The sequence below is a fragment of the Spermophilus citellus genome (genome assembly GCF_964194105.1).
Source record: "Spermophilus citellus genome assembly, chromosome: 5".
In the NCBI taxonomy this organism is placed as follows: Eukaryota; Metazoa; Chordata; class Mammalia; order Rodentia; family Sciuridae; genus Spermophilus; species Spermophilus citellus.
In genome coordinates, this window is record NC_138186.1 from 76,546,614 (window position 1) to 76,567,171 (window position 20,558).

Sequence of the window (20,558 nt, forward strand, 5' to 3'; positions counted from 1 at the left end):
AACCATGTCAGTCTTGATTATCACAAAGCATCAACAGGTAATTAAAATAGTCTTGATTATCACAAAGAATCAACAGGTAATTCATAGAGTGAAACATTATTGCATTAATAATAATATGTCCACACTTAATATATAATGTAGTCTTCATGAAAGTTTATTGCTTTAGAATAGGAAGGATCATGAAATTCTTCCTGGGTGTAGAGTTAAGGAAAGAATCCTTGAGAACTAGATTAAATGAATTAATAGATACAGATGGAGCTTAATTTTCCTTACATTTGCTCCTATGGTTTAAAGGTTTGGTCTACAACCTGATGGCATTGAAAGGTGGGCAAATCTTTAAGAGAGGGAGTAGAATGGGAAATTTTAGGTCAGTGGAGGCATGTCCTTGAAGGATTATGGACCCATGGTCTCTTCTTCTTGCTATCTTTTCCTCCTAGCAACCATGAGGTGAATGACTTGCTCAGTCACAATATGATAGATATTTTCTATAATAATGAACTGCCTCAACACAGGTCCCAAAACAATGATGTGAACCAACCATGGTCTTAAACTTTCAAAACTCTGAGCTAAAATAAGCTTTCCTCTTTGTAATTTTTAAAAAAAAATTTTAGGTATTTTGTTATAATAATGGAAGGGTGAATAACTCCTTTGATTACCAACTATCAATATATTGAATGTTCGGTTTAATGTTCTTTCCTCTTGCTTCAATGTAAACTAGTTTCATTTCTCACAAATTTTACCTTTTCAGGTGAAGTGAAATTAGGATAAACAAAAAACTGGAAGAGAAAGGGATGCATATTTTGGATCTGGCTCTGTCACTATTGGATGTGTGATCTTGACAAATATAAAAGAGGCATGCAAAAGTTGCGTCTTAAAATGTAAGATTCTCTAAGTAAAATCTTACATTGTCATGACTTCCTGGAAACAGAATAGAAGGGAAATGAATAGACTTGAATATCTTTTCACAAAATCCTAGAGCTTTGGGGGCTGAAAGGAAGAAGGACTTCCAGCAGAGCTTAAGACAAAATAAATGCTACAAGTGTCTGAGAATAACAAAAAGCTTCCTGTATCCTTGAATGACAGATAAGATCAAATTTGATGTCAAAGTAGCATGTAGAGGAAAACAAGTACATGGAACTCTCTTGAGGAGAATAACCTCCTTTTGAACATGCAGGCATAGGTCATACTTAATATAAAACTAAATGTAACACATACTTTATAATTAAATATTACCTTACTATATTCAGTGGTAAATTTTGCAAGATATAAATTTTTAATTTCTCACCTTCCTCTACAGCTAAAAATGCCCATGTGAGGCAGTTCTGGTCAATACAGTATTAGAAATCTTTTATTTGTATTCTGGGAAGGATTTCCTGAGAGAAGGGGTCAATGCAGTTGACACCACTCTTCTTCCTTTTCCTGACTGGAGTATAGATATAATGACTAAAAGTGCAACAGCAATTCTGAGTCCTGAAATTATAAATATGAATTAAATACTAAGAAATCATAACCTAGCCTGTTACTGTCAACCTAGTACCAACCTTGGTTGCTGTCTACCTACAGAGTTCTATGTAAGAAAAGTTAAATCCTATTTATTAAAGTCAACAATTTGATTACTTTTTTTTTTAATTGTCACAGAAACACACATCACAAAATCTTTAATTTGCCACTGGTAGCATATTAGCCAATAGTATTTTGAAATAATGGTAGGCACTGTATTTTGTAATGTAAAGATACAGGTCGTGAAAAGAAAAAAAAATATTTAACCCTTGAAGGATTAGGGTAAATGTAAAATGTCAAAGTAAGTGCTATATTAAAAGCTTCACAGGAACTAGGAATGTATTTCATCGGTAAATTGCTTGCCTAGCATGCAAGAGGAAAGTGCTTGGTGTGTTACCCTCAACATACATATACATACATAGCACAGCAGCAGCAGCTTCATAGAATATGTTTCACACTCATGTTGAGCTTGATGTGTCATTTCTTATTTCAACACTATTAACTGCATTGACCAAAGCAATGTTAACATCATGGTGTATGGCTTTGCTGATGGGATATATGTAGTCCTAAATAGAAATCTTAGTAACCCAGAAGAGAATAAGCAATAAAAAACTTAGGAGGTATAGCATTTTATAGCAAAATGTTAATGCTCCTTATTTATGTAATAAAATATGCAGATAATAAGTATGCAAAAAAATAATTTAGGCTGAGACTTTTGAGCATGTAATAATTGTTACCAAGGTACTTTCCCTGAGACCATCAATATCCTTTAAAAAAGACACTTTAATGTTCTTTTTCAGGTCACTTAACTTTTTTACTTTTTGATACCTTGTTCTCTGGAAATGCTTTTACTTCCTTATCATTTTTGCATGCCAATCTTACTCCCATTTTTCTAGTGATTTTTACTCCTACCAGCAAAGAACTCAGTATTAGAGTCCTCAGAATAGGAACCCATATGAATCTAGCATTACAAAATTCAGATAACAAATTGAGACTTGATTCTTGTTAGATACACATCATTATACTGTTGTGCTAAACAATGCAGCTTTTTTAGTGGTCTAATGCATCTCTACCTTTTGTAAGTTCCTTGATAAATTTTATCTTTATGTTTGGATAGTATTTATGTTGTGGAATAATTAATATTAAGATAGCTAACTCCATATTTTGATTTCTGCTTGAACTTTAAAACAAAAACTTTTCCCTGATTTTCTTATTTAAACACATACAAGTGTACAGGAAGAACTAAACTTATTATTTTAAAAAATGAAATTTTTAACAGATAAAGTTAATTTTCTTATTCACATACCCACACTTTTCCCTGTATTATAGCTATGCAAACATACTTCAGATACATTCTATTTAAAAGGGTATACTAATGTAAATTACATTAAACTATAATCCTAGTACTTACCAAACTGTTGATTAAAAAACGATCATGATTTTAATTCTCATTAATTCTTTTATACTTTGACCAAGAATCTAGACCTTCCTGCCCTTTTTGCATCCAACTAGTTGCCATTTGTGGTTTATAAAAATGAGGTTGTCATGTATTTACAAACAGTAGTATATTGACACAGATGGGACAATCAGTTATAGGTTTACCTGTATACCCAGGAGCACAGAGACAGGTATGTCCACCAGTTCTGTTGACACAATTTTCTCCACCTGGACAAGGTTGGGTTTTACATTCATTTACATTCAATTCACACAAAGATCCATAGTATCCAGGTTCACAGTTACATAAAAATCTAGAGAAATGTAGGAAAATGAGAAATAATAAACAATTATATATATATATATATATATATATATATACAATTTATGTATATATATATACAATTTATGTATATATATATACAATTTATGTATATATATACAATTTATGTGCAAATATTAAAACTTTTGACTTAATTTAAATAAACAATAATATATCCATTTTGTTTTTTAATACAGAATTTTACTTCCAAAATATTTTTTTCTGCAAAAATATCTGTTACAAGACATATTTTTAAAGAAATGAGTTGAATAAATAATTATTTAAGCTTGATAAATATTATTGACCTTAATTCTGTAACTGTGTTTTCTATGGTATTAGTATAAAACCTTCATCTATATTCTCTTTTGAAAGTATAAGATTACTCTCCTATAAGATAAATGGTATTTTTCTGATATCAAAGCCTTCCAGTTAAAAATTTTTTAAATCCCTTTATCAGCAACAACTTCATGAATACTGAACCATATTGACAGCTGTTCGAAAATCAGACGTAATTCAATGCTTAAATATCAGGTTCAAATATCTACACTTGGTAGAGTATCAAAAGGGCATCAAAAGGTGATGCCTCTTTTTTTTTTTTTTTAAAGAGAGAGTGAGAGAGGAGAGAGAGAGAGAGAATTTTTAATATTTATTTTTTAGTTCTCGGCGGACACAACATCTTTGTTGGTATGTGGTGCTGAGGATCGAACCCGGGCCGCACTCACGCCGGGCGAGTGCGCTACCGCTTGAGCCACATCCCCAGCCCAAGGTGATGCCTCTTAAATAGCCTTGCCATGAAGAAGTATTCATAGAAACTTCACGTGAGTGATCCCTTCTTTAATCTCTAATTGTCCCCACTTTATCTTGTATATTGATTTCTGCTGATTCTGATTTTTCTCAAAATTAACTAGGACTAACAACAACAACAACAACCAAAAGAGATAATTTAACCTGTGTTAAACTCTACCTAAATTGATACATATAAATTAAAATATCAAAATAATTCCATAGATTAAATTTAATTGATAGGAAAAGTACACTTATCAAAAATAGATTTACCTAGTGCTACATTTTAGATATGAAGTATCACCTAAAAGCTCATGTGTGAGACAATAAATTAAAGTTTAGAAGTGTAATGACTGGGTTTTAATAGGCTTAATCCAAACAGCCGTTAATCCACTGATGTGGATTAACTGGGTGGTAACTGTAGGCAGGTAGGTTGTGGCTACAAGAGTTGGGTTACCATAGGTAGGCCTTTGGGGTCTATATTTTGTCCCTGGTGAGCAGAGCTTCTCTGCTTCCTGATTGTCATGTTTTGTGCTGCTTTCCTCTTGCACAACTTTCCACCAGGATGTTCTGCCTCACAGTGGGCCCAGACCAATGGAGTTGGCTGTCTCTGGACTGAGACCCCTGAAAACCATGAGCCCCAAATAAATTTTTCTCTTCAAGTTCTTACCAGTTCTTTTGATCACATCAGTGAAAAAGCTGCTGAAACACAGTTTGCTTCTGTTTTAGAAGTCTAGATAAAAAGGTTTTACTGAGTTTCCCCATAATGCTTTTGAGCCAGATTTTATTCTGATTTTCAGAGGAAACTCTAACATCCTTTTTTAACCACCAGCATTCTACTATTCCCATGCTCCTCTTTTACTCATTTGATACACATTAATTGATTGTCAGACATTTGTCATGCACCCAAATTCAAGTGCGAGTAAAGCTTGGATTGCTTTTAAATGGATTTTTTTTAAACAGGGTCTTACTATGTTGCCCAGGCTGGTACTGAACTCCTGGGCTCAAATAATCTTCCTGCCTTAAAATTTTAAACAGGTGGGTCTACAGATTCATGCCACCTTGCAGATACTTGCTTGCTTTTGAAAGTGTTATAAGATTAGAAATATACACACATACACATTGCAGAAAGCAAATGTCACTGGAGACAGGTTTGAAGCTTGAAAAAAGCATAGGTAACTGCTACTGAAGGTATCAAAAAAGATGAATCATAAAAACAGTGGGTTCTTTGTATCAGGTGGACAGAAGGCAAAATTGCATGTGCAGTGTCATGTAGATGTAAAAGAGAACCATATTTCTCAAGATCTCTATGTAGTTAAGGAATGGATGTAATCACTAATTCAAATACTATGAATCCTTGAATTTATGTTCAAACAATGAAAAGTCTTCTCCTTCTTACTAATACATCACTATCTAGTGTGAGATGATTTAATGAATCTATTAAGTGGCTTACTAATCTGAAAGTATGCTTGTTAGGATTTGATTGCTAGTGTGTGTTATCAGTGAATTAGGATGTTTCTAGTGAATCTCAGAGTGGATAAGAATTATGCATAGAAGTCTCAGCAGTAACAAGTGAAAGGCATCTCAGAAAATGATTTGTTTTGTATATTGATAAATTTTAAAATGTTACATTACTATAAAACAATGGTTTTTATCTTAATGTCAGTATCCCCTGTAAAAAAATTATGATAATTCTACATCTCCAGAAGTTCTGAAATCTACTCTCTATTGTGGAATACTGAATATTAGGAAAAAAATTAGGAATATATATTTTCTCAATGATAGACTTATTTTTTTTAAAAAATTGATTGTTGATAGACCTTTATTTTATTTATTTATTTATATGTGGTGCTGAGAATCGAAAAGTGCCTCCCAAAAGACAGGCAATTGTACTACCACTGAGCCCCAGTCCCAGCACCTCAATGATAGACTTATGATGATCATGACTTGTTTTATCAAAATATTTTGTTCACTTACAAAATTCCCCCCCTTTCATTTTGAAAAATAAGAAAATAATAAAATACCTTGACTTTTTGTATTCTGTTTTCTTTTCTGTGGATTCTGAAATGTTTCTCTGGGGCTTATGAATACCATAAAACTGCAGCTATGAATCAACTTAAAAACAGGAGCTGCTCTCCTTTCATCTTTCTTAACTGAGTCAATGACCTCTATGCTTTTGCCAAATTATGTTTTTCTAGCCCATCATTTGTTCTTCTTTTGTTACTTGACTTTTACTCTTGGAACCATTTTTTCCTTTTCTTGTATTCACACATTAAATCAGCGTAGGCATATCTATACAGACTCACAGATTTCCATTCTTTCAATGCATCAAATATATAACTACCATAATTTATTTCATGATGAATTTGTTTGGGATATGAATATTGGTATCCTCATTAAGTGGTTTCTCTTTCCTTTTGACACATTTCCATCATTCTGTGACCACTCTTTCTAACACAAGATATTCCAGGTTTGTTTTAATACATTCCTGGTCCTAATTCTAGATGAGCCATTTGTTAAGGAATTCCTGGCTTATTTAAGTGAGTAATATTATTTAGAAACAAAGATATTTGATATGTGTATTTTCATATGTATGGATACATATAGCTACATATGCTGAAATATATAATAGTTTAGTTTTAGTTTTATCTGAATAGTTTTTTAAAGTATGTATAAAGAGATTTATATTCTCTCAGCTGCCCAGAATTCTCTTTCATTCACTTTTCAATTCAAATTTCCTTCATATTAATAACATTTTGGTTATGTTTATAGTTTTTACTAAATGTTATTATTTGCCTACATATCCTTTCTTCTAATATACCTAAATTAATGTAAAAATGAGCCATTCCGAAAATTATGCTTTAATTTTTGCTTCTGTTTTATTTATTCATTTATTTTGTATGGCAAATTGAACCCAGAGTTGCTTAACCTCTGAGCCACATCTCCAACATTTTCTATATTTAATTTTGAGACAGGGTCCCGCTAAGTCGCTTAAGGCGTCTCTGGGCTGCTGAGGCTGGCTGTGAATTCACAATACTTCTTCCTAAGGCCCAGGAGCCACTGAGATTACAGGTGTGTACCACTGCACCCAGCTTGACTTTTGTTTTTAAAGTTGATTTTAGAGTGTACACATGCATGTGCACACACACACACACACACAAACAAACACACTGCAAATTTACAAACCTTAGTTGTCAGGACTTTTTATGTTTATGAATCATAATATTCATTTTATCGAAGAATGCATCACTTCAACTTCAGTATGTTATTTTGTCTTTTCAGTTTTGGTCAAGACCATTACTAATCTCTCCTATTTTCTAAACCACTTTTTCAGTCTGAAACTCTTTAGCACTGCATAAATGCACTTCATTTTTCAAAAAAAGTAAGTTCCAAGCATAATTAAAGATTGATAATGTACAGATGACTGTTCAACTGAAGTGTGGAGTATGCCTGCTCTTTTATTAGTGGTTCCAAATACTCCCAGGATTCTAGGGTCAATTTTAAAGATTTCTGAATATTATCTAAAATTTTATAAAGGTTAAAAAACAAAAATCCACAGACCCATTATTGGCAGCAATCCCAATAAAACACATAGTTTACAGGAAATATTTAACTGACTCTATACTCATCTCCCACCATGATATACAATGTGAGGGCATATATTTTGAGAAGGAAATATTTACTGCAGAACAGCATTTACCTTGAATTTCTGGGTCTAATCTTTCCCAGAAGATGTAAAATACAGGTTTCCTGTCTCCTTCCCCCTTCTTTTATGATCTGCTCTCTTTCTACTCTTTGATAATAAGGGAGGCAAACACAAGACTGAACATTTGCAGCATTGTACCATGCCAGTTAACCTGGCCCTTTAAAATAATAATGAATAAAAGTGCATAGAGTATGTCTGATGGCTTCTCACCAAATCTCTCCTACTGGCTAACATGGACAATCCATACAGCTTTGGCATAGTTTTACTTTCATTAATACCTGCTGAGGCTCCCTTTATGCTTCACATACCATTTGAGGCTAAAGGAAAAATAAAAGTGAATCTTCATTTTTGTTAATGTCTTAAGTGATTCAAATTGGTAATAATTATTTCATTTTACATTATAGTTTCCTAAAACATTTTTTTTTCTTTTTAGAAGCACAATTTTAACAACTTAAATACACATATATAAAACATCCTACATTCCAAGAAAACAATTGAGATGATGAAATATTTATTTTGATGAAATTAAAATTCTAACTCAAATGCATGACTTTTGCTTCAAAAATTTTAGGAGAGTCAAGCTTAAACCTAATGTCAAAGTATGGAAAATCTTTATTTTATTTTTAATTGGATAAACATGTTTTTTCAAACATACTTTTGTATGCTTTCAGATATCTTTTCAAAATACTTTTCTAGTTACTGAGATGCATTTGAACAGATGAATATTGAGGAAAATCCAATGCATATAGTAGAGATAAGGAAGAGTAAATATGACTTACCTGAAGTGATATTGCCACAATAAAAGATTACATAGAGCAAAATAGAAGATAATCACTTGGATTTTTAAGTCCTAAAATTAGCTTATGTTTACATTTTATGTACATCATTCTTTTATATTATTTGAAGAATTAATAACTAGAAGAATTATTCTTATATTTCTAGAAAGCTGAGTTATTAAAAATATAATCACTACACAGATTAAATATTACAAGAGCCAAGATGTAGCATAGATTTTTTTAAAAAGAATTTTTATTTAAAAATCTGTTTGCCATAAATTTAATCTATGTTTATTTTAATATATAATTTTACTAAATACTATAAAATATAAAAAAAAACTATAGAATATCACTCATGAAACTTTCCTTTTTTCAATTTATTTATTTATTTTTTTGGTACCAGGGATTGAACTCAGAGGCACTGGACCAGGAAGCCACATCCCCAGCCCTATTTTGTATTTTATTTAGAGACAGGGTCTCACTGAGTTGCTTAGCGCCTTGCTTTTGCTGAGACTGACTTTGAACTCACAATCCTCCTGCCTCAACCTCCCAAGCTGATGGGATTACAGGCGTGCACCACCCCTACCAGCTCACTCATGAAACTTTCTGATAAGTTACAAGTGAAATAAATGATTTACAGTAGAGGGGGTAGAGAGAGAAAAGGGGAGGGAAGGGGAGGGGAGGGGGGATAGTAGAGAATAGGATAGACAGCAAAATACATCAGACACTAGAATGGCAATATGTAAATCAATGGAAGTGTAACTGATGTGATACAGCAATCTGTATATGGGGTAAAAATGGGAGTTCACAATCCACTTGAATCAAACTGTGAAATATGATATATTAAGAACTATGTAATGTTTTGAACGACCAACAATAAAAAAAGAAATTTTAGCTTTTGTTAAAGTAGTTCAAATTTTGAAATTCATAATAAATTTTAAAGCATTTTATATTTTTCCTTTATGATACTATTCTACTACTCTTCTCTGCATTTCTCATTCACAGTACTTTATATTAATAAGTATGCTTTAGATTTCAAATAATCTATCTTTGCAAATAGATATTCTTAGGTTAAATTTTTTGAACTTAAATGTAAATAAATCCTTCAAATAATATTTTAAACTTTTGTGTTTAGGCTTTTCATGCTTAAGACATGCTGTAAATATTATTGCTTGCATATTTTAATTTTTAATGAATTTGACATATCTTAATATATAAAATATAAGAAATATAGAATTTGAAAATTTGTATATGGCAAAACCCATCAAATTTAATATTAATCTAAGAAAATACTCAATATGCAATGAGATGCATAGTTTATTTTGCTTGTTTTAATTGTATTGGAGTCCTTCTAAAACTTTTAAACTAACAAATAGTATTCATACATATTTCTTGGGTACACTATAATAACTCAGCACACATATACAACATGTAATAGTTAAGTCAGGATAATTAGAATTTCTGTTTTCTCAAATATTTTCATTTCTATATGTTAGGAATCTTTGGATTTTTTAGGTATTTGGAAACATACAGATATTTGTTGTGGAATGTATTCTCTTATTGTACTACAGAATACTTGAACTAATTCTCCTGTCATCTAACTTATATCCTTCTTCCCTCCTGCCTTTCCCATCTTCTAATGGCCACTCTTCTACTCTCTACTTGTATAAGATAACCTCTTTAACTCCAGTCATGAGTGAGAATGTGTGATGTGGTCCAAGATAGCAACTGAAACATTCAGACAATGCTAATGACTACATTATTCAATGTTGTAGAGAGTGTTAATATTTAATTTTCAAAATTATATAGAAATAATAAACATAATTACAAGAGGTAGAAATGTCAACACCAAGATTCAATGATTCTGTTTCAATTGATGTAACTTAGAATAACTATATGGCTGGTACATTTGAAGAAATAGTTGAAAACCTTATATATAAACTAATTATTCTAATCATTGATAAGACAAAAATAAATAATCCAATTATTTATGACCAGCAGAATGATAAAACATTGCTGGCATACATGAAATATTCTATAAAACTTGAAAATGAGCAACAGACATTAAAGAAAACTTTTCATTGAAAAATATTTTTCACAAGACTGGAGAAAATTATTTCACATATGTGAATATGTACATTAAAGAGCAAATTTAAAAGATTACAGATAAATAATTAACACAGTAAATTACAGGGAAAATGATAAACATAAATTCAGGTTACTCAATATAATTAATTGGGTAGGATGGAGGAGGTTGTACTTAGGGATAAGCACAAATGTATCAGTAAAGTTCAGCTTCCTAAATTGCATAATGGGTATATGTGCACTCACTTTATTATTTGTTAAATTTCACACATGCAATCATCGATTTAATGAAAAGTAGTTTCTAACCTGTTTTCAAGATCCATACATGTTCCATTATTTTTGCAAGGCTTAGAGGAGCACTCATTAATTTCTATTTCACATAGAGGTCCAGAAAACCCGGGTCTGCAAACACATCTTTAAAACAACACACAAAAAAGAGTAGTAACTGTATTAATATAAATATAAAGAATTGAAAACTTCAACTGATTGTAGCATAGCTACTTTTTGGTAGTCACATATGTTGCTTAATTTGTTAGTTGAAATTCTAAACATTTATCCTGATATATTCATACATCTAAACAGACATCTAGGTTTTTGTTTGTTTTTCTCTACCTGAAATTGTTGATCTCATCTTCACAGTCACCATAATTCTGGCAGGGAAGAGAAAGACACTCATTCTTATCAATTTCACACTGTTCACCTTCAAATCCTAAAAGAGAGATGAAGTGGGTGTGGATGAGCAATTGTTGCAATAGAATGTGAAGCTTCAGAATCTGTGAACAGGAATCCAGGCAATATGTTCTGATGGAAATTTAAAATAAGTAGAAGAAACAGCTTTATTTCAGACTTCTTATACAACTATCAAAATAGTATATGAATAAAATTACACCACTGTCTATATTAATGAGATCAAACAGAAGAATCAAAAGAAGATGCTCTACTTAATCTCCTGGAAATGTACAGTCCTGGCAAATGTTGCTATTGTTTTATAAGGTATTTAAATGTTTGAAAAAGAAGAACTGAAATGATCTGGAAAGCAAATGAATTAATTTGATGACCAATCTTCATGTAAAATTGAGCTTCAATGATCAAATTTATTCAAGACAGTTAGCAGATGTGGCAAATTATTTAATTGCCTTTCACATCCAAGTGATTCAAAGAAAACAAATTATTGTGATTCATAGCTGCATAATCAGTCATCCATTTAAACACTTGCCAGTTATATTAAAAAATAAAAGTGAAAGAAAGTTATGTAGACCAATAAGAGAGGCAATTATAATGATAGCAATATATCCATATCTGAAAAAATGTCCATAACTCATCCCTTTTAAAACTGTAATTAAATATTTTGTTATTCATAATGACCATTTAAACAATTATTTCCATGGTCATTTAGGAACAAAATGTATACTTAGTCTAATGCTTTTTAGTACTTTTTCTATAGTTATTTTAAAAATATAGTAAACAAAATGATTTTCCTTTTTCTTGCTTTTCCATTGATAAAACTAGGACTGAATAATTGTGGTAACATAAATGTCAATATTCATTGGGGTTCATTTAGTTTGAGAAACATAGGGTCACTCAAGTTACTTTCAGGAAACTATTGCTCTCATACACATAGACTAGAGTTTAAACTGAGATGTATCTGAAGGAGAACGTGGTGTGGTCTAGTTACCAGTGAGTGACTTCTTTCCTCTCATAACTCTTGTTCTTATTTCTTCTAATATAGCTTCTGTTTCCATCACAACTACCTCTCCATGTTCAAAGCTTTAGATCATCAGTAATGTTGGTGTGTGGATGATACAGCACAACTTCCTTGATCGCTCCCTCTATATCCTGACACAACAGCATCAGCATCTACTGCTGAAAATTGCCCTCAGTATTTTCTCAGATTCTCCTGATGGGACATGGCTAGACCTGCTTTCTCTTTTTACAAACACATCACAAGTCATGGTCACTCTCTTCCTCTGTGGTGTATATCATCAGATAAAACTCCAAACCTTTCTCTCATTGGAGTTGGTCAGGGAGGATGGTATGACATCTTGTAAAATCTGGCTGACTCTTTACAGAGGAGATAATATGGAAAATTAACAATTAATTAATCAAAAGAAAAACAAAAGGAGTAAAAGAAATTCAGTACAGATACAGCAAATAGAACACAAATGGCAAGATGGCTAACTTAAAGCTACACATATCAATAATCACATTAAATATAATTTATAAACACTAACAAAAAGGTAAAGAGAGATTAAATAAAATACAAGAAGCAACTCAATGGTATCTAAAGGAAATTTACTTGAACTGTAAAGAAGATGAAGGTTAAAAGTAGAAAGGTAGAATGAAGATGCTTCAAGAAAAACTGATTATAGAAAAGCTAGAATACTTATGGGACTACAGAGCCTTCTGGACAACTTTTCTTCACTTACAGAGCCTTTATGTCAACTTCTGAAGTTATGGGCTTATGATTAATGTGCTAGATTTTATATCTTTAGGGTAAAAATAAAATTGACATGAAATTTTCCTAATTAACACGGTTCTCCTCTTTCAGGTGAGCAAGTTATTATTGATACAACTTCACCATTCTGCAGTCACCATTCCTGTTTTTTATAACTAGGTTGTAAATGTCATAGTAGATATAAAGTCCTCATATTTTCTGAGGGTGTTCAAGTCTTTAACTATTAGAATATTTTTTTACAAGTATAAGATTTAGAAAGTTGGATGCATTTTAGCATCCCTCTTTTCAGAAGATGAGTTGTTATTATTTTTGTTGATTGATTGTTTGTTTGTTTGTTTGTTTGTTTTGGCACTGGAGCTCAGAGGCACTGGCTGACTAAGAAATACCAGTGATCCTTTAGATCTCAATAAAGCTAATGAATCAGAACACTCAGAACCTGAGTCAAGAATAGCTCACAGGATAACCTGTTTTCCATGATTTTGCCTTATTCATTAAGCTTGACATTTCTTAGTTAGAGTTTTGTTAGATAGAGTTTTGTAACATGCCAATGGGCTGGAGAAAATGAGATTGCTGAAATGCAGTAGATATTTGGAGAAAACATAAGGTAAATATAGACACCATTCAAAATGAGCCAAAGTTTTACTAAGGAAGCTCACTTTTTAGGGACTTTAAAGACATGAGATTTGTACATACCTAGTCTCAAACTAAACATTTAATAGTCCATAGTATTTAAAGTTTAAATTTGCTTGTGAGAAGAGTACTTGTTTTGAATATATGCAGTTATAGATAAAAGGCTCTCCAAATAGAAAGTACAGTGAATTATTTTTTTGGTGTGTGTGGAGGGGATTGAACCCAGAGGCACTGGACCACTGAGCTACATCCCCAGTCCCATTTTGTACTTTATTTAGAGACAGGTCTCACTGAGTTGCTTAGTAATTTGCTATTGCTGAGGCTGGTTTTGAAATCTGGATCCTCCTGTCTCAGCCTCTGGTGCCACTAGGATTACAGGCGTGCACAACTACCTCCCAACTATATTAAGGTTCTTGTTGTTTACAAAAAGAAAGGCATTCTCCGAGGAGCAAATGGGTATTTTCTTCATTTTTTTTTTATTCTTTAACATCTTGCCTGTGTTTCTCTATAGCAAATGAAAATGAATGGTTAATACATAATACTATTTTATCTGGTATGGTGGCGCACACACCTGTAATCTCAGTGACGTAGAGGCTGAGGATCACAAGTTCAAGGCCAGCATCTGAAATTTACTGAGACCCTATCTCAAAATAAAACATCAAAAAGGGTAATAAATGTAGTCCAATACCAAGATAACAACAGCAATAACAATGTTTTTATACTTTCCAACTCCTGCAAAACATGGGAAATTAGTTAGTAAGGTTGCTAGTAAAATCTAGGATCTACACCAATTCAGATTACACATATCATTTAAGAAACTATTTAATATAGTCTTTCTAAAAAAAATCAGGCTTTTGCATTGGATTATGTAGAAGAGATGGTATTGAAGAAGTACATTAACAAGGGAGATTTTCATTAAAGGTTGTAAAGAAGCATTTTATCATTGTGGACTACAGTTTTAACTATTCTCACTTTAGAAGTGACACAAGTTAGAGTAATTTAAAATGAAAATAAATGGAGAAAACAAGAGTGTAAGAAAAGCAAAAGCAGACAGAAGCAAGGTGCAGAGGCACAGCAAAAGCTGCTCTCCTGAGCTGCTAGCTTCATTTATTTCAATAGGTTACTTTAGGTCACTGACATCATTAGTACCTATTGTTCACTGTTATTACTACTCAGGTTATAGACTTAGCAACATTATGTAGCCTATTTCTCAGTTACATACTAAGTTGCAATTTGTAATGTTAGGAGCTTTGTGTAGATCTCAAGAAAGTTCACTGTATAAAGTTACTGTTATGTAGACAGATTTGGGCTCAGTGAAACACTGTAGTTGTCTAACAAGAGAGTTCCTTTATTCCCAAAAGCTGAGTATCTGAAATCAAGGTCAAGGTTGATAAGACTCTATCTAGTACAGAGCCTCCTCACAAAGGACATTACCATAGCAGCTAGGCATTGCACATGTATTAGTTATCTTACTAATTGCTGGGAGAAACTTCAGAATAATCCAAGTCTTGAAAACGGGGTTCCTGTTACCCCTTGGTAGTTTGCTCACCAGAGGAACCCTGCCTTGTGTTTTTCCATAGCCAGAATCCTTACACAAGAGTATATCATGATTAGTATTCCAATAAGGTGGTTAAATATCACATATTTAAAAGTAAAACTAAGGATGCTAAAATTATTTTCAAAAATATTATTTATTATTAATTAAAAATCTAATTTAGCCAGATTTTAAGATTTTATAAGAACAAAAACTCTGAATTCTTTCTTAACAAGTCAGTTTATTTTAAGTTTGTTGTTTTACTTAAAATATTTTAAGTAAATGCTGTTATTTACCAAAGTAACTAATTTTTGAAAAGAAATGTAATGTTTTTTCTTATAAACAGAGATAAAATTCAAAATAAACAAATTATCATTCATAAAAGAATATTAGAAAAATATATTTCAAAAGTAAAATTATTTTAAATGTTTAACTGTATACACATACATACTTGCACTATAGAACACATTCACATGTTTTATCTAAAGTCATCTTTATTCCCCTAATCCTCATGTGGAGTTTACATTTTTTTTTTGCCAAACACTTGAATTTGAACCCAATTTATTTATCTTCTCTCATTTCATTTTTCCATTCACAGTATGTGTAGCTATTACTCTTTTGGCTATTTTTGATATACAGAAATGCTATCTTTAGACAGGCTATAGATTTATTGGCAGCTTAGCTGGGAGGGATATCTGACTATTCACAGAATTGATGAAAGAAAGTAAGAAAGAAAGAAAGAAAGAAAGAAAGAAAGAGAGAGAGAGAGAGAGAGAGAGAGAGAGAGAGAGGAAGGAAGGAAGGAAGGAAGGAAAAGGAAGGAAGGAAGGAAGGAAGGAAGGAAGGAAGGAAGGAAGGAGGGAGGGAGGGAGGGAGGGAGGGAGGGAAAGAAAAGTTATAGGAACCACTAGAATTCCTTCTTTTCAAATAGTGCTATTGCCATACAGATCTCTGCATACAGGCAACGTGGCAGTTGACTGCACCAACCGAAAAATTATCTCAGAAGAGAAAGCCCCTACTCTCAGCATCTATTCTAAGAAAAATTCTAAGTGCCAATATTCTAATCAAATTATCAGACCTAAATCAATATTTCTGCTAAAGGTATGGTGTTTGCTATATACCTTAGCTTGAGTTCTTTCAAAAAAAGAATCAGAGATAATAATATGCATACAAGTAGTCTATTTTAGAGACAATTCCTGGAATTATTACAAGGGAGTGATGAATAAAACAGAAAGGAAGAGGGCTTAATGAGAATGTTATTGAAATGGGCAATGTGTCACTGTTGAGGTTTTTCTTGCTGGAGAATGATTTAGAAATCATCTAGAACTACCTTAGGCCTTTTTGTGGTGCTGTAACAGAATACCTGAATCTGGGTAATGTATAAATAACAGATGTATTTCTTACAGTTCTGAAAGTTGGTAAGACTTGCATATGACTAGGTCCTTCTTGCTGCATTAACCTACATCAGAAGGCAGAACAACTAAAGGATACTTTGTACATGCAGGCAAGAGAGAGAAAAACAAACAAAAGAAAAAAAAGTGAGAGGGAAGGATGTTAAGTTAAATCCAATCCTCCCTCAGAAACCCACTCTTGAAATAGCTCATTCATTTCTGTGGAAGTAACATTAATCTACTCTTGAAGGTAGAACCTTTGGAACCCAACCATATCTCAGTAGTGTTACACTGGGGACTCAGTTTCTAACACAGATAATTTTGGGAACACATTTAAATCATAGAAACTACACAACTCAGAGTTTGTCACACTGAACAAGAAAGCTGAGCACTAATCCACAAATCATCCTTGTGTAATTTTCTGCCACAATTTCAGAACCTCTTATTGTGTTGGACTTTCAGGTTAGTTAATTTGTATATCTTGCCCTTAAACTTTACATTTCTTGAGGATATGTCTTTGCTATTTTTAATTTCTCTAGAACCTTTCTCAAGAATTGACATGTCATAAGAGACCACGATGTTTGTTGAGTCAGTTAATAAAGGATAACATTTTTAGATTTCCAGTATGCTACCAACAGGTAATTACAAGACAGATGTATGTGATATATAAGTAATACTTTTGAAAAAATAAATTTTGTGTACTATAGAAGAAATTTTTAGTAGCATAAATTGATTGCAGACTAAATAACCAAAACTAATACTATTAGGGTGTCAAACCCCATTTGTTTCTAGGAATCTTACATAATTGTATTTACCTTTGTATGTACTATATTTTATTTAATAAAAAAACTGATTATTTTCAATCACAGATATTTCTTCATACAAATAGCATACTATATAAAACAAACTGTATTAAGTTATTACTTCTGCTTGCTTCTTTGCCTACCTATTTTCCGCTACAAAATACTCATTATGCGTACAAATCAAATTAACTCACTTTAGTTCTAATCAAAAGACAGAAGCATTGCCTTGACTTTCTCTAGCAAAACATGATCAACAGTTTTGGTATTTTTATTATCCTAATAAATTTTTTAAGATGCTCATGTTGCATGAAAATAAATTAGATTATTTGTACTATAACGTTTTGTCAAACTAACCAAAATAATTTACATCCTGAGGAGTAAGTTTGCCATAAATTCAAAGGACTTCTACTTGGTGGTTTTTCAGGGTGTATCAGAATGCAATTTACAGTTGAGTTGTCTACATGTAGTTACATAATTACTCTAGATCTAGAATTTTATCTATGTTCATATTTAAATGATGATAGACCCTTGGAACCCTTAAGTTTCAGGGTTTTTTTTTTTTAATGTCCTGCCATTTTCTTATCAGCTGACACAACAATTTGCAAAAAGATCCAATAGGGCTTCCATATACCATATCTGTAGAAGATATGTTTCCTTGTTATGTCTCACAACTAAACTAATCAGGGTAACTTCAAGTGAATTTGGGGAATAGATAAAGACACATACACAGAAAGTGCCTTTTCTTTGGGTTCAGTGACAGCTCCTAAGTTGCAACTCCCACAAGGGGGACTAGGCAGGCAAGAAAGAGAGTGAGGAGAACATGCTGAACCTTGTATTGGGTAAAAGCCATTCAAATGTGGCAAAGGGTCAGGTTCCAGGGGATTGAGTCTAGCTTTCTGATGTTTTTGCTATCAGCAAGTTGACTGACATCTAGGAAGGCCATGCCCATCTCATGTGCTGTGTGGGGATCATAGGCAGAGCAAGGGAAAAGACCCTTAAGTTGCCCACCCAAACAGAAGGGCAACATCTGTTCAGTCCACCCTGTGTGTTCAGTGCTCATAGTTGACACACACACACAGTCCATGGCTGGCTTGCCACATCTCCACATTCTCATCACTCAGGGCTAAGGGGCGCTCGGTTTCTATGTGGCATTTCCCGACATTTCCTTATACTTTTAATTTTGATACCTGTTAAAATGGAATTTGAGCCTTTCCTTAAGAAAACCTATATCTTTAAGGATAGCTTTCAGGTAAACTTATTTAATCTTAAATAAAACCTATAAAAGGAACTCATTGCGTAACTTCTCATTTTAGTTTTCTAAGGTTATTTTTTTTAAAGCAATGTGAGTCTTTAGTTTTAATCTATTCCAGAGTTTGAATTACTAATGAAACTGGTGTTTTTAGATGACACTGGATTCCCTATTTTACCGAATTTCCTTCTGGGTTCTTGTCTCGCAAATTTGAAGAATAAAATCCATTGACAAAAATGAAAGGTACGAGTAAGTGGAATAAGATTCATTTAGGAGAGAAGAGATTGGAACCTTGAGATATGGGAGGGGGCCAGATAGTAGAAAAAGCCATTTAGATGTGTTTGCCTAGGTGCTTATATGGTTTGGGATAGAGCGTGGAGAAAAATCTATTAAACAGGCATTGAAAAAGTATTGACTGTGTCTTTTAGACTGAATGTTAATCCTTTCTTTAAGTCTGATCTGGATTCACTTTCAACTTCCATTTTCTACCCTCTCTAGAAAAAAAGGAGTTGGCTGAAATGTTCCCACAGGTGAGCCTCAAAGACTTTTACATTTGAAATTCACCTTGATGTTGCCAATTAATATCTCTACTAGCTAGTCTCTGGGTGTGGCCTCTGCGTTTGAATCAGACCCTAGTTGGGGCCCACTGCCTGACCATTATCTATTCTTATTCACTAATGGCAATATTAAATAGGCATTATTAGAGCAGTTAGGACTGATTTAGAGAAACTCACTCAGTCCAAAAAATTTACTAACCTAGTAATGTTTCCTTGGAATTCTTGATATGAAATCTCAAGGAAGAGCTGATTTTACTTCTTAAAATAGTTAAATCTAATTTACCTCAAGATTTCTCTGTGATTACTCAGGTGAAAGGGAGGTATTATTACTAATTTGATATAGTTTTCATTATATTTCAGAACTTATTTTTCCCTCACCCAAGAGCAGTAAATGAATATAATTATATAAAATATTAGCTTCATTTATAAATTTCAAATTAGTGATCAAACTATTAGGATTTGGAAAATAAGATGAGTAATTATTATGTCCTTCCTCAATAAATATTTATCTAATATTTTTATTCTGAGATATTAAAAATAAAATGGATAAAGTAACATAGAAAAATCCTCCCCAATAAATTAGTTCTTTCATTAATATTGAATAATTTCTCAAAAGTTTTCACTTTTTTGTCTTTAAGATGAAAATTATTTATTTAAATTATGTGCTTCATAATTATGAGGTTTTCTGTAAAATTAATTTTTTCCTTTATATTTTTTCTCCTCTATCTTGTTTCTATCTCATTCCTGAAAAGTAATTTTTGTGTACTCTAAAAAGCCTTTTTCATTAAAAATAAAATCAAGGCCACAGGGTGGCGCTGGCTTGTAATACCAGCAGCTCTAGAGGCTGAGGCAGGAGGATTGGGAGTTCACAGCCCTGTTCAACAAGAGGGGAATGGGGTATAGGAAGGGCAGCAGAATAAAATAGACATTATTATTGCTGTATGTATATACATGACTGTATGACCAATGTGATTCTGCAACCTGTACAATCAGAAAACTGAGAAATTATATCCCATTTGATTCAAATGTATGAAATGTCAAGAACATTGTACTGTCATGTGTAACTAATTAAAAAAAAGTGAGGCACTAAACAACTCAGTGAGACTCTCTCTAAAAAAAAAAAAAAAAAAAGACATAAAAAATTGGGCTGGGGATATTGCTCCTTAGTCCAGTGCCCCTGAGTTCAATACCGGATACCAAAACAATAACAACAACTAAACAATATCAACCAGATAACAAAAAAAAAACATTATTGATAGCTTTTCAGTTTCTAAATCCAGTTTCTCATAGGTCCCCAAAACTTCTGTCACGTACAAAGTACTAAGGACTTGCC

At 32.5% G+C, this 20,558-nt stretch overlaps 1 protein-coding gene across 1 annotated transcript in view; it reads right to left on the reverse strand.

The window, feature by feature from the left end:
• Positions 1–20,558, reverse strand: part of EYS (eyes shut homolog) — a gene marked incomplete at its 5' end in the record, with an annotated part of 1,607,607 nt that overhangs the window by 1,054,803 nt on the left and 532,246 nt on the right. The window contains 3 exon segments of the mRNA XM_081294994.1: positions 3,103–3,248; positions 10,913–11,020; positions 11,219–11,315. Coding sequence (XP_081151120.1) covers positions 3,103–3,248; positions 10,913–11,020; positions 11,219–11,315 — 351 coding nt within the window.